The 14053-nt window shown below is 36.2% G+C and overlaps 3 protein-coding genes across 3 annotated transcripts; 2 read left to right on the top strand and 1 right to left on the bottom strand.

Moving 5' to 3' along the window:
* The first annotated feature begins 736 nt into the window (after positions 1-736).
* Positions 737-1827, top strand: LOC105963354 (uncharacterized). The gene is made up of 3 exons (XM_012987748.2): positions 737-875; positions 985-1114; positions 1213-1827. The coding sequence occupies exons 1-3, from the start codon at positions 737-739 to the stop codon at positions 1697-1699; spliced, it is 756 nt and encodes a 251-aa protein (XP_012843202.2). The 3' UTR covers positions 1700-1827.
* A 429-nt stretch (positions 1828-2256) lies between these two features.
* Positions 2257-4850, bottom strand: LOC105963077 (Haloacid dehalogenase-like hydrolase (HAD) superfamily protein). The gene is made up of 5 exons (XM_012987444.2): positions 4327-4850; positions 3527-3569; positions 3026-3086; positions 2757-2891; positions 2257-2660 (listed from the first exon to the last, which is right to left on the bottom strand). The coding sequence occupies exons 1-5, from the start codon at positions 4679-4681 to the stop codon at positions 2496-2498; spliced, it is 759 nt and encodes a 252-aa protein (XP_012842898.2). The 5' UTR covers positions 4682-4850; the 3' UTR covers positions 2257-2495.
* Positions 4851-10902: 6052 nt separating this feature from the next.
* On the top strand, positions 10903-11850 carry LOC148764888 (uncharacterized). The gene is made up of 2 exons (XM_088814247.1): positions 10903-11270; positions 11350-11850. Exons 1-2 carry the CDS (start codon positions 10929-10931, stop codon positions 11848-11850), a joined length of 843 nt encoding a protein of 280 aa, XP_088670373.1. The 5' UTR covers positions 10903-10928.
* The last annotated feature ends 2203 nt before the right edge of the window (positions 11851-14053 follow it).

The raw sequence follows: 14053 nt of genomic DNA on the forward strand, positions 1-14053 counted from the left end.
ATATAGGTGTACTGTGTTAACGGTGCACTGAATAATTTTACATTCTCGTTTAGCTCGACATAAGCTAACATGTGATAAACTCGATATAGTGACCGCTATCAAGAAAATTTGAACTATAGTCAATTCACACGGACACACTTGCTCCAACGGCTAGGTCAACCTCCATGTTTTCTTCAGTTACATTCAAAGTAGATGAATTAATTCATTGACAAAATTACCCTTTTTTTACTTTTTTTTTTATATTCGTCTTCTCATTTCATTAATCTGTCATTAATATTAGGGTAAGGTTGCGTTAAAATTGAAGAACGCAATACACATGCAATATAAACAAAAAAATTGCTAAAACGCAACTTAAGAAAACGAAACGGAGGGAGTAATTCGTTTATAGCTCATATGCATCCGTCAAAACATACTTAGAAAATCTATTGACAAAAAAAAGAAAAGGGTATTTGAGTAATTTAAACATGTTATAGCATTACGATTGAGCTGATCTTTAGCTTATTGTGAAGAGGTGACAATGATAATTAGTTTGATAATGACATAAATACTTAGGCTAATTAGGATTTTCAATATAAATATGCACCAAACACAACCACCTCATGTCAGGGAATTTTGAGTACAAACATAATATTTACACACACACACACACACACACACACACACAACACACCTATTAAAAAACAAACATATATATACATATATCTATATAATATATAGTAATAATTTAATTAATAAAATGTCACAAAATATGGGATGGGGTGTGATTGAACAAGGATGGAGAAAGGGTCCTTGGACTGCTGAAGAAGACAAATTACTCATTCAGTATGTCAATTTGCATGGTGAAGGCAGATGGAATAATGTAGCTAGGCTTGCAGGTATATATTATTTATTTATATTTATTTATTTAAATTGAAATCGTGTTACAAATTCGATTAACGATTTAATTATAATAATTTTGGTTAATTAATTGTTAATATATATCAGGATTGAAAAGGAATGGAAAAAGCTGCAGATTGAGATGGGTGAACTACTTGAGGCCAGATCTCAAGAGGGGCCAAATAACCCCTCATGAAGAAATGATTATTCTTGAACTACATGCTAAATGGGGTAACAGGTATTAATTTGTAAATTACTGGGGGTGCAAGTTTAATAAATAGAAAGTTTATGACCCATTCTGTAAATATGAATAATTTTTTTGTTGATGTAAAATAGATGGTCAACAATTGCAAGAAGCCTACCTGGAAGAACAGACAATGAAATCAAGAACTACTGGAGGACTCATTTCAAGAAAAAGGTTACGCAATCGTCCCCCGACACCCCCGAAAAAACTCGGGCCAAACTACTCAGGCGGCAGCAGTTTCAACAGCAACGAGATCATCAAATAACGGGCACGGCGACGAAAATCGTGTCTTTTAATACCGACGGAAGTGAGAACAGGTCAGTGACGAGTTTCGGTCAGGTGAGGCAAGAAAATGCGTATCCGAGTGCGTTTGATCACGATCAAGAACTGCTGTACTCGATGATTAATGATTACGCGAGCTGCGTGAGTAATGATCAGGTATCGAATAATCAGGATACGATTATATGGGATAATGGATTCTGGAATTTGGATGATGAAGAGTATCTTCTCCATGGAAATTTCACAGGCAATGCTAATATTAATAATTACCAGCATAATTTAGCTACAGCTTTCTACTGAATTTTCCCTCCGTTTTTTTTTTCCCCGTAATTTCTCTCAGCCTGATGTGGCTTTTATTATTGTACTACTACGAGATTGAAACCAAAGACGGTTTTTCAATAATCGAGAGGTGATTATGATTGTTCTTAGTCGAAAAAGCCTAATAAATGTAATCTTCTATATATGGCCTTTTTAAGAGGCAATTAAGCCAAGTATCAATTTTGTCACATACCAACATATTGGCTGCAGTTCGGGGTGGGAGGCAAGTTCATCGGTTGTTTTTTTTCGACAATCGACCCGTTTTGGATCCATAAAATTTGCCGGTAATTAAATCTCAACTGATCCATGTACAGTTGGATTATCGGAAGCTGCTAAAATTTTTAAGAGTCGGTTCCGAGTTTTATAAAATATATTTTTTATACAAAAATGAAAATATTTAAATTAGAAAGTTCCAAAATTTAAAATTTTATTATATACTATTTACAGAAAAATAGTACTACAATATTTTTAAAATTTTATTATATAATATTCCCAGAAAATAAATAATAAATCCACAAAAGGATAGTTATCGACATGAATTGGCGAAAATTTTATTGAGATCCAACCTATAAATACATGTGTATGATGTACACATACAAGAGTCGTGCAAATATGCGAGACACGAGCAATGTCTCGTATGATTGTCAATTGTAATACAGAGAATAGCTATACCTGAATATGAGAAAGGATTCCTAACAATTGGCGGTCAATTTCGCCAAACAAAGTCCAATAACCAAGAAAACATATCTAGGTACTAATAAATTAATGCGCTTATAGATCAAGAAGTAAGCTCGAAATTTTTCTCTAGGAGCGAACGGACTTCTAGAAGAGAAGACACTTTGTAATCTGGTTTAAATTCGACGTCTTCGTATTCAGGTGCATCGTACCTTCCTGTTTCGTCTAGCAGACAAGCAAAAGCTCCTGCTCTTTTCCCACATGCCACCTTTTTAACACACAAAAATTCAATTTTCAAAACCTTCGAATTAGCAAGAGAAAAATATCCGATTAATTGATTATGACGAAAAATGAATGGTCTTACATCGTCTTTAAGACTATCACCAATCATCATAACTTCATTGGGCTGCAAATCCCAGTTCGAACATATGTGTAGCAGAGGAGCTGGGTGTGGTTTATAAGGTCGAAACTCCCTGCTCAGTGCAGGAGAAAATACTTTCTGCAGCGAAAAAACATTTTTTAAGTTAATTAATTGTTTGTCAATAATAATATTTTCAAGTGTAAAAAATCTGTCAAAAACTCAAAATTATAGATGAACAACTGGATAAAGAAAATCTGCTTATTGAAGCTTACCCCAAACTTCAGATGGAACAAATCGACTGCTTCCTTGACATTTCTAGTGATTAGTCCTCTTCTGAATATGATAATTAACACCAACAAAATAAATAAATAAAAAAATCAACAATTCCATGATATAGAGATGCAAAGTATAATACTAAAACATAAGTATGATGAAGGTTGGATACCATAAAAGTAAACTGCAAAAGAATGTCAAAAACCATATTTTCCAATATTCACAATTAAAAAAAAAGATTGGATAAATGAGTTTTCTTTATACTGATAAGCGATAAGGTGTTTTCTGATCGTATTATCGTATGTTCAGAAAAAAAGGATATTCCCAATTCAGTAGTTAATTTTTTTCAGAGGACAAAACAAGATAAAGAAGACAAAGAACACTTCAGATTATGGAAGGAAGATAACCTGATAATGTATACGGATAAAGCTATAGTAATAAGATTAAGCATGCGAAAATCAATAGTGAAACTATACTCAGTTATGTAGAGACGGATTTACCTAATATTCCTAGACTCAAGAAATTCACAAAGTTCAGAAGCACCTGCAACAAAATTGAACTGTTAAAACCAGCGTCAAATTCATTTCTCGTCAATCTCTTGCGTCAAATTTACAGTATACTGAAAAGGCATAACTTTGAAGCGTAAGTTGAATCCTTTATTCGAGGGTTCTAAACGTAGCATAAGAATCAAGAAAGCAAAGACAGATCCAAACATTTCATTTCCCTATCCAGGAAACTCAAAAGACCCGATTAGCTCGGATCTACATATATTTATAAGTGTTGTCAAATCAATTTGAAAGACATGATTTACTAAATTAAACGGACCTTGGAAATCGAATCCTCCCAATTAATTTTGTGAGGTTCCAATATAAATGCTCGATTTCCTAAACTAAAACACCATTTTACAGAAACTCTCGGAATACATCGATACATATATACATATATACATACAAATGCCAGTAATACAGAACCCCTTTTACTCTCGTCTAAATAAGTAAATGGCATGCGATCTAAACGCAAATCGGAATACATCAATACATGATGTACCAATCAATGATTTCACTTCATGATAGTTATAAAAAACATTCGAAAGGAATTTGCATCTTATACTGTGAAGATTCTTCTAACTGGTTTAATCAGAGCAGTGTGCCCAGGTATTTACCACCATGATTAGGTATGCTGTATACTACATTTTCACATACATACCAGCATGAATCTGGATAAGTACTTGGTAAATAACTAAATAGGTATCAATCCTACGAATAAACAGGAAAATTGGGGGGAAAATTAAGCCTATAACCTGGCATAATTTGGAGGCGATCGGAACCCTGTTTCTCAAAATCGGCGATAATTTCGTAAGCTCTTTTCTGCTTATCGGGGCTCCACGTCTCAATGTGATGCAGAATATCAATCCCCGACGGATTTTCCGACTTAATCTTCACATACGCTTCCTCGCCGAGCACCGCTCTGTACATCGCCGGGAAATCGATGACGGGGACCGTTAGAGTTCCGTCCATGTCGAACACCACGCCTCGCAGGCTGGCCTTGGTGGTCACGGCGGCGGCGGCGGAGGAGGAGGAGGTGATGGGAGTCATTGACGAAAATGCCCTTGTGTGATGGAAGAAGAGGGGTGCTCTGAAACAGAGGAGCGGCATTAGTTAAAATGTGGGTGGCGTTTTGGTAATTTGGTACTAGGTGAAGAGTGAGTGGAAGCAGTGTTGGCTGAGGGAGAAATTACAGAGATTCAAACAGTAATTTTAAGGAATAGAGAGGGGTAAAAAAGTAAGAAAGCGACAATTGACAAATGGGATTTCTTTATGTGACACATTAACTAAAGAAAGTCCGCCAAATTTTATTTCATTAGTAATAAAGATTGTGACTTTTTTGATTTCGAATTTTATTGTCAATTTTCAGAAGTTCGCTACTACCCGATCTACAGAAGCTAAATTTCAATTTTCGAAGAATTTTTAAACGTTTTTCGAAAGCTAGCTATTATAAGTATTTCGTTTTCGTAAATTCATTTCTTATTTTTTAAAGGTCACTGTCGATTGTAGAAGTTCAATTTCGCTTTGAAATTTTCATAATTTCCTGCCAATATTCATAAAATTAGTACCATTTTTGGTAAAATCACAAAATTTATAAGTTTGCTGTTACTTCATAATTATACTAGCATCTCTAGGCCTCATTTGCTATACTTGATCCAGAGGTGATATATTATATTATATTAATTATACCATGTTTGCTTGTAATTTGCTCATTGTGGACTAATTGTGGGTCCCACCCACCAATCCCACAACACTATGATACTGCTGTCCCAGGGGGGAGATGAGATTCTGTAATCTCTGCTTAAATCTCCATGGCCCACGTTTAATTAAGACAATACAGTCCCGAATTTATAGATGATAAGACGAGAAAACCCTCCAATTTCTTCATATTTACCACCACCCACATATATAAAGGTTTTTTTTCCCATTTCATCAGTACCCAGAACCCTAGCAGCTGAAATTGAGGGTAAAATCTGCATCTTCCTGTATCAGATTTTTTCTTTGATTTTGATAACCTATTCTCACTCATAAATACTTGTCACATTTTGTAGATATAGATCGATTGACGGTTTTTCTGCAAGTGGATTTCTGCGTTTTCTGGCGTTTCGTTTTCTAAACAAGTTGGTAAGTCTGGTTATTTGCTCTTTGTGATGAATGTCTGAATGTTTGTTTGTTTTTGTTAAATCATTCCATTATATTTTTGAATCATTATGCAGTTGAGTTTATTATCTGGGTTTTATCCGTTTTTTCCTATACATTATCCTAGAAAAAAATGTGGCGTCGATTTTATTGGGGTTTTTTAAAAAGATAATTTTATTTGTGTTTCTGATTAAATATTTATCAATTTATGTGGTTAGATGTGAATGGTATTATGTGAGTTCATTCTGGTAAATAAGTTGTTGTTTACTAAGTACTGTGGTTTTAAGGTAATTTTATTTGATTTTTGGATTGCATTTTAAGGAAGAAATTACGATTTTAAATTAATTATTAGTTCGATTTATACAGTTTCCGATTTCCAACCTATGGATACCGTCACCGACGAGGGGGAGGTTATTGTTGTGTTGGATCAAATTTTGGATGACATCAAGTTACGCTTACTATTGTTTCTTCGTATTTATATGTCTGTTGGGCGGCGTCGTTTAACCAATACACCAAACAATGGGAGAACATACAGCTTAATAGCAAAGATACCTAAACACCAAGAAATATTGCATGATCTGGTGGGTATTGACGATGTCACGTGTAGGGATAATCTTAGAATGAATATGGACACTTTCAAACGCTTGTGTTATCTACTTGAACATAGGGGTGGGCTTTTAGCAACCAAAAATGTTCAAATACCCGAACAAGTTGCAATGTTTTTGAGTATTTTGGCTCACCATACAAAAAATGTTGTTATTCGTTCTTCCTTCAAACGATCTGGATTCACTGTTAGCAAACACTTTAATAGAGTCTTAGCTGCACTTCTTAAGTTGCATTCTATATTATTGGTTACCCCCCAACCAGTTTCAGACGATTCCGATAACCAAAGGTGGAAGTTTTTCAAGGTAAAATTTAATATTGCATATTGTGTTTTCTTGAAAAATGAATTTGAAGATAAAATAACTACATTAATAAGTCAGTGTATAATTTTTCCTCAAAGGGTTGCCTTGGTGCACTAGATGGAACATACATTAATGTTAGGGTGTCTCGAGCTGATAAGCCAAGGTATAGGAATCGAAAGGGTGACATAGCCGTCAATGTTCTTGCTGTTTGTGATGTTAACATGAATTTTGTATATATGCTGACTGGATGGGAGGGGTCCGCTGCGGACAGTCGAGTCCTTCGTGATGCTATTACTAGGTCTAATGGTTTAAAGATTCCGACGGGTATGAATCTTTGTTATTGCTGGAAATACATCCACATTAATGATACCTTAAAATTGGAATACCTAAAACTTATCTAATTTGTACGTACAGGTCATTATTATCTTGTCGACAATGGTTATACCAATGGAGATGGTTTCTTATCACCTTATCGGGGAAAAAGATATCATCTTCAATATTATGGTCAAGGTACCGATGCACCTCAAAATTATATGGAATATTTTAACATGACACATGCAAAGGCACGTAATGTGATAGAAAGGGCATTTGGTATTTTAAAGTCCAGATTTGCAATTCTTAGAAGTTCTGCCTATTATCCTATCAAAGCTCAAAATAGAATTGTAATGGCATGTAGTCTTCTTCATAACTTCATAAGGACTACGAATGATTATGATCCCGAAGAAGCCGTTGTTCCGGAAGACCCAGAAGAATCTGATGATGATGAAGAAAATGACAACATTGATGTCAATGATGCTGAATACATCAATGTTGTTGAACCATCACAACAATGGACTAATTGGAGAGACAACCTGGCTCAAGAGATGTATAATGAATGGCGTACCGGCCATTAGTTGTTTGTTGATTTGTTGTGTTTGGTTAATGTTGTACCTGATTATTTTGTTTAATTTGTGTACTTTTCGTGCTACTTTGTTTGTTGTACTTTTCTATTGGCTGAACAAATTTAATTTGGTTGAATGATATGTATTGCTGTACTGATCTATTGGCTGATTTGTCGGGTTTTTTTTTTTTTTTTATTGGATTCAAACTTGTATTCGTACTTATAAAATGTTTTGGATCCTAAATAAATGCAACAGATTGTTTTGAATTGTAGCTTCATGGATCGAACTGGTTCATCGTCTAAGGTTGCAACTTCGAAAGGGAGGTCTACTAACACACGAAGGACATGGACATTGCAAGAAGAACAGGGATTGCTTCAGGCATTGAAGGACATTGTTGCACGCGGGTGGAAGTGCGATAACGGTTTCAAAACGGGATACCTTGCCGCACTTGAGGGGGCTATGTCGGTGGCATTTCCGGGCACAGATTTGAAAGCCGAACCACACATACATTCAAAAATACATGTGTGGAAGAAATACTACGGTTCCTTAAGTACTATGCTTTCACGGTCAGGCTTCGGTTGGAATGATTCGTCGTGCACTATTGACGTGCACGATGACCAAGTTTGGGCAGACTACATTAAGGTAAGCTAATATTGTATAAAAAACTTATTTATTTTCATTAGCATATGCTTAATTGAATACGTTTACATAATGTAGTCAGACACCCACGCACGGACCATGCGTTTCAAAGCATGGCCATACTACAAAGATTGGGTAATTATCTTTGGCAAGGACCGTGCTACTGGAGAATATGCTGAGGCATTCACTGAAGCTGTCAACAACTTGGTGCATCCTACGAAGGGGAATGACCACACTGTATTTGGAGGTGACGACTATTCGTTTGTTGATGCACCGAATGATGAGTTCAGCAACGACCTTATGTCAATTGCCGGGGCAGACAGTGCATCTAGTTCGAAGAGTAAGCCTAAATCTAAAAACAAAAGAGGAAGGACCAATGACATCGATGCTCGCTTGGTTGACATGATGTCCACTTTCTTTGACAAAGCAGATGACAAGTTGGGCCGTATAGTGAATAAAATTGGATTCGAGTTTGATGTATCCGAGTCAAGGAAAAAGGTTTTTGATGCACTTAATCCGTTTGAATTCTTGAGTGGTGAAAACAAATTGCACGTGACAAAGGTAATATGCGAAAGCACGAAAAACATGGACATATTCTTTAGTGTCAACGAAGATCACAAGGCGATTATGGTTAATATGATTCTTAACGGTCGGTTCTAGCTAGCGTATGTTTTTTGTGTTTTATTCGTATGAACAATTACAAACAATCTTAACTTATAGGTGTAGTATATTAGAACTAGTAAATGGCTATTAAATTTGGTGTTGCATCACCACTGTTTTGTTGTATTATAGGTGAAGTTGATCACTAAGTTGCCCATGTTTCACCGTATTTTGTTATATTACAGGTGAAGCATATTAGGTGGAATGTAATTGTTAAACGATGGTGTTGTAGCTTATGTTGGTACGATACATTTTAAGTATTTTAGTTTGACTTTTGTAATTTGTATTACTGGTACAATTATTAGATATTCCCTTTTCTTGTAAATTTTACTTCTTACATATCTCGTACTTTGAATTTAAAATAGAAATAAAATTTTTATAATGTGAGGAAAAATAATATACTGCGTGGAATATACTGTGTGAAATGAAAAATAATATACTGTGTGGAATGAAAAAAGAGTACTGCAACTTTTTTCAATACCCAAAATATAGGCATAGACAAAATACCCGAAAAGAAGATAAGTCTAAATTAAAATAACATACAACCGCCCATAACTAATAACTAGTACAATGGGAAAATGAATACAACAAAAACTAGTTTAATTAACGTGAACCCATCATTTGTTCGACGATTTAAACCCAAGATCTGGTTGGTTAGATCCAGACGAGCTCAACAATTCCCCATCCGGATTGAGTTTTTTCATGTATACGATCCTCTTGTTCAAATGAGAACGGTACCGGGCTTCACTTTCATTTTTCCGGGTCGAATTTGCTGTGCTAAATTCCGTGCCTCTAGAACCCTCTGAATCAGAAAAGTTTGCCAAGTATTCTGCCACGTTAAACTCTACACTAGTTGATTTTCCAGACGAAATGTTTACAACAGAAGTTGACGGGGTTGGGTTCAGGGGCGCGGTGTGCAGTGTTGTTGGGCCGTCCTCGTCATCCGATGATACGACAATTAGTTCGGTGGTGACTGGGGCTGTTTGGAAAAGGTGTTTCAGCTCCTGGTATTTGGGCTCCCCCTTCGTTGTGTATGCAACTGCGAATTTGTTATGCTGCGTAACACATAAACATGACATATAATCTTTATATCTGATGATATGCATTTATCTACGAACGAAAAAAATTAAATTAATTTACTTATACATAATACGGGTACCTTCAAAATAGATTCCATTGTCTCTTTCAAGGCTGAAATGCGGTTAGTCGTTGCATCATACACAACTCCGTCAATTGATAACATCCATTGGAATGTTTTGAACCTTTTCTCAAGAACGCAACACCTTTTGGCTATGTATGCCAAAGAGAAAAAAAGCCCAAATTTTTTGTGGATTGCTCCTTGAGCAGAAAATAATGCCATAGTATTTTTAGCACCACTTTTAAAATTTTCCAACCGAGATTCAAACAACAAAACTTCAATGAAATAGTTATCAATTGTTTCATTCCAACCTAATTGAAACTGAAAGTCTTCTGGTCGGACAGTGGGTTTCATTGTCAGTGGCATATTTTTTTTAGTGTATATGCAATTGCAACCAATGGATGTTTAATATAAACACCAACAATACTTATATAGATGCAATTGATAATTTACAACCATCATAAATGCATTGATTTTTTGCTTGTACTCAACCTACTAAGCACATATGGCAGTAAATGCGATGGACATGTTTGATTGACAACTCAAGAATATCCATGGAATTAAAAGAAGAAAAAAAATTCGAAATTGTAGCAGTACATAAGATTTGATTTTAATTGAATTTACCCTTTACAACATTCTTTTACATGTACACACAAATTTTCTGTATAGTTATCATTGCATTGGAACCACACAATTTTATAAATTGGTACTTGTGTGAGGTTATTAAAGGCTGGTTAAAGACATTGACCTACCAGAGTTGGATAAATGTCTCATCGTTAACATCAATACTCAATTAATGCATGAGTAAAGTCTCATCAGTTTTGAAATGCCAAGAGTCATAATTATTGTGATAAAACGTGTGGGAATAAACTTACATAATAACTCATTTAATGAACCTCAACTACTAGTTTCATGCTATTTATACATGTTTCTCATTCAATTAATCCAACACACAGTACATCTTTCATATTCTATATTCTCAAAGTGCAAAAACAATGCCTCGTACCAGAAATCAGTGCATCAATGACATTTTCAATGGTATGGATTGGCCACTGTGCTACGATCAAGTACTAATGCGGTCAATCTATGTCCATACTAAGAGGATGGAGAACCTCGAATCTGTTGAGGTGTTCAATGGAGTGCTAGTGAGTGTTACAAAGGTCTTACAGGAAAGGATATCGAAGAATATAACTCTGGAGGAGGTCAAACTACGTGTTCATGCACTTCGAAAGCGATTTTATGCATTTCTAAAGTACATTTCAAGCAACGGTGTCAAATTTAACCCGTGCTCGAAGGAGCTAAAAGTTGATATGCCACTATTCACCAAGGACAAGGCTGTAAGTTTCTAAACTATAATTATTTACTACTTTCATGACTAACAAAAACATATTGAAATGATTTATAATAAAATGGCAGGAAACTATGGAAGAACGCTGGTTTCGTGTCAATGGTTTCCCTCTTTACGACACATGTATGGTCGTATTTCACTTCCAGAACGTTGCCCCCGTTGATTTTAGTGGAATGACAGGATATAACGTTGACGAACCACTGATTATCGATGATGGTGAAGAGAAAGAAGACGACGTAAACATTGGTGCACAAGAGGCAAAAAAGGATAAGGCAGTTGAGGCTACTGCGAACGAAGTTGGTGGCTTGGTGGGAGCAGAGATAGGAGGCTCGATGGTGGTATATGTGGGTGGCTCAGTGGGGGCAGATGTGGGTGGCTCGGTGGGAGAAGATATAGGAGGCTCGATGGTGGTACACGTGGGTGGCTCTGTGGGGGCAGATGTGGGTGGCTCGGTTTATGAAGATGTGGGTGACTCAGAGGAGGAAGGTGCGGGTGGTTTGGTTGAGGAAGATGTGGGTGACTCAGAGGAGGAAGGGTCTATCAACAGCAACAACTCGTTTATAATGTAATGGGATCGTAATGTTTCTACAACAAGTCTTAGTATCTAGATTGAAGACTGTTGTATTTTATCCGTTCATCTACCTAAGTTATTAGTGGTTCTACCTAGTTCATTCCATGGACTGTTTCCATTAAGAGAAACTAGCGGCCGTTAAAGGCAAATTTTCGAAGGTTTGGTTTGTAAGATGTTAAGTCAACCCCTTAATCTAGTAGTAAAATGTTCTAAGTTTAATTAACATTAGCTATTTTAAATGCATTTTTACTGTTAAGTGAAACAATGATGTTCAACATAAAGCACAAACATACGTAAAGCTTCACAACGTCAAAATATCTGATGAACGATCCCAAGCAAACAGAAACCACATCATACACAATCAATTACCAAACAAAACACAGCAGGCAAACAATATTGTTGCAACCATGAATGTAATTTTAATATAGAATAAGATTGATACGTTACCAACATGGTTAGGTGTAATGTGATTTCCTTCGGAAAACTCTCGTCTTGCCGTTTCCGAAATCTCTCTTTTAGTTGCTTCCGAAAGCTCTCTCACTGCAACTTCCAATTCTGTTTCTAAGGTTTCGATTTTTCTCAGTAATCCCGGTATTATCTGCTTTGCTCGTTCACAAATAGGTGGATCACACCATACGAATAATCCACAACTTTGTTTCTGCAATTAAATAAATATCATTAACAATTACATAAGTTTAAGACACTAACATAGACAAATACGCCAAAAAATTTTAAAATCTATAACTTTTGTAATTACACAAAAAAAAAAACCAATCTGGAAGAGCAGACCCATCACTTTTTATCAACAATTCGAAAATCATTTTTTCATTTATACTAACAATATTTTTTTGAGGAAGATACAGAGGATTCAACAAATTTACCCCTCGTCGTGGGCAGGCAATAAAACGCCGACCAGGGTTGCTCGCCGTCCAGGACGTCTGCACCCGTAATTTCAATTGACATTTGCAGAACTCTGGATCAGTCGGCACCTCGTGAGATCCACCAAAATTGCTGCGATTGTAGTCCCGTTCACATCTGCTGTTTCTAGAACTCGTAGACATGACTTCAAATCAGCTTGGAGGAGTGGGTGTTTACCGTGCGAAAATAATGGCCGAAACCCTATTTCATAATTTTGGGGAAAGATGAACGCAATTTCTGGTGAGGGGAGGGGGCTCATAAAAATATGTAATGAAGTTTGAAGGGTATTTTTGGGATTTAATAATCAATCCTCGTGGTTGACCCAAAAGCAAACACCAAATTCACTATCACTCACACTATCTTCATTAGAACCAAACATGGTGTTCAAAAAATTATATAGTACTGTCTATCCCAAAATTGTATAATCAATATTTTTGATTAATCCTCTCATACAAAGCAAAAGAGGCCCTAGTGTACTGTTTGATCCAAACCAATAAAGAGCCCAAGAAACAAAGTTCACTTGAATAGAGTCCAGTTCGCTAGGGCCCACCTAGAGGCACGGTCCAAGAGAGCAGCAACTCATGTGAAAGACCCCTCTCGGCAGTATAGTCGGGCGAGCGATATATACTACTGAGGGCCGAGGGATATCTGGCGCTCGGAAAAGCAATACGGTGACTCAGCACAACTATTAATGACTCCGATAGATAGTGGATAAAGTATGGGAGACCTTACCGGACACAACCCGTCTGTGTATTAAATGCACTGACATCATCGTTAATGGCCGAAGGACCGGTGACGGACGAAAAGAAAAGAAAGGGGGGAGGAGAACGTGTGGAGTGGCTATCTACCAAAAGACACGAGAGCGAAGATGTTTGATTAGCCAAGGATGATGGCCCGAAATTACTCGGCTAAGGGTGGGGACCGACAATAGAGGTAACGAGTGCGCCAAGTATATGTTTGTCCCGATTTTCGTGAAGCCTTGAGGTCCGCCTTGATGTATTATAAGTAAGTATACATCCGACTAGAAAAGGGGTAGGTTTTTATATCACATTTATCTCTTAATTTACCCACAAAATATATTACGGTATCTTCTGACTTGACGTATATGCATGATTTATTGTGTTTGGATAGTGCAAAATGCTATTAATTTTTTTCGAGAGCGCAAAATGTCAAACGACCATATTTCAAGGGTACAAAGTGTGATTTGTAAGATAAAAATAAATTTTAATAGCTATTTGAAAATAATTAAGGGTTTGTGATTATAGTAAATCTCAATGATAATT

This window comes from Erythranthe guttata, chromosome 14 (genome assembly GCF_056151865.1).
Source record: "Erythranthe guttata isolate IM_541 chromosome 14, IM_541, whole genome shotgun sequence".
In the NCBI taxonomy this organism is placed as follows: domain Eukaryota; kingdom Viridiplantae; phylum Streptophyta; class Magnoliopsida; order Lamiales; family Phrymaceae; genus Erythranthe; species Erythranthe guttata.

Excerpts from the sequence above, each read along its gene's own strand:
- LOC105963354 (XM_012987748.2), top strand. The coding sequence starts at position 737 with ATGTCACAAAATATGGGATGGGGTGTGATTGAACAAGGATGGAGAAAG. Across the intron at positions 876-984 it reads TAATGTAGCTAGGCTTGCAG|GATTGAAAAGGAATGGAAAA; the intron begins GTATATATTATT and ends AATATATATCAG. Across the intron at positions 1,115-1,212 it reads CATGCTAAATGGGGTAACAG|ATGGTCAACAATTGCAAGAA; the intron begins GTATTAATTTGT and ends GATGTAAAATAG.
- LOC105963077 (XM_012987444.2), bottom strand. The coding sequence starts at position 4,681 with ATGCCGCTCCTCTGTTTCAGAGCACCCCTCTTCTTCCATCACACAAGG. Across the intron at positions 2,892-3,025 it reads TGTTCCATCTGAAGTTTGGG|AAAGTATTTTCTCCTGCACT; the intron begins GTAAGCTTCAAT and ends TTTTCGCTGCAG. Across the intron at positions 2,661-2,756 it reads GTGATAGTCTTAAAGACGAT|GTGGCATGTGGGAAAAGAGC; the intron begins GTAAGACCATTC and ends TGTGTTAAAAAG.
- LOC148764888 (XM_088814247.1), top strand. The coding sequence starts at position 10,929 with ATGCCTCGTACCAGAAATCAGTGCATCAATGACATTTTCAATGGTATG. Across the intron at positions 11,271-11,349 it reads TATTCACCAAGGACAAGGCT|GAAACTATGGAAGAACGCTG; the intron begins GTAAGTTTCTAA and ends ATAAAATGGCAG.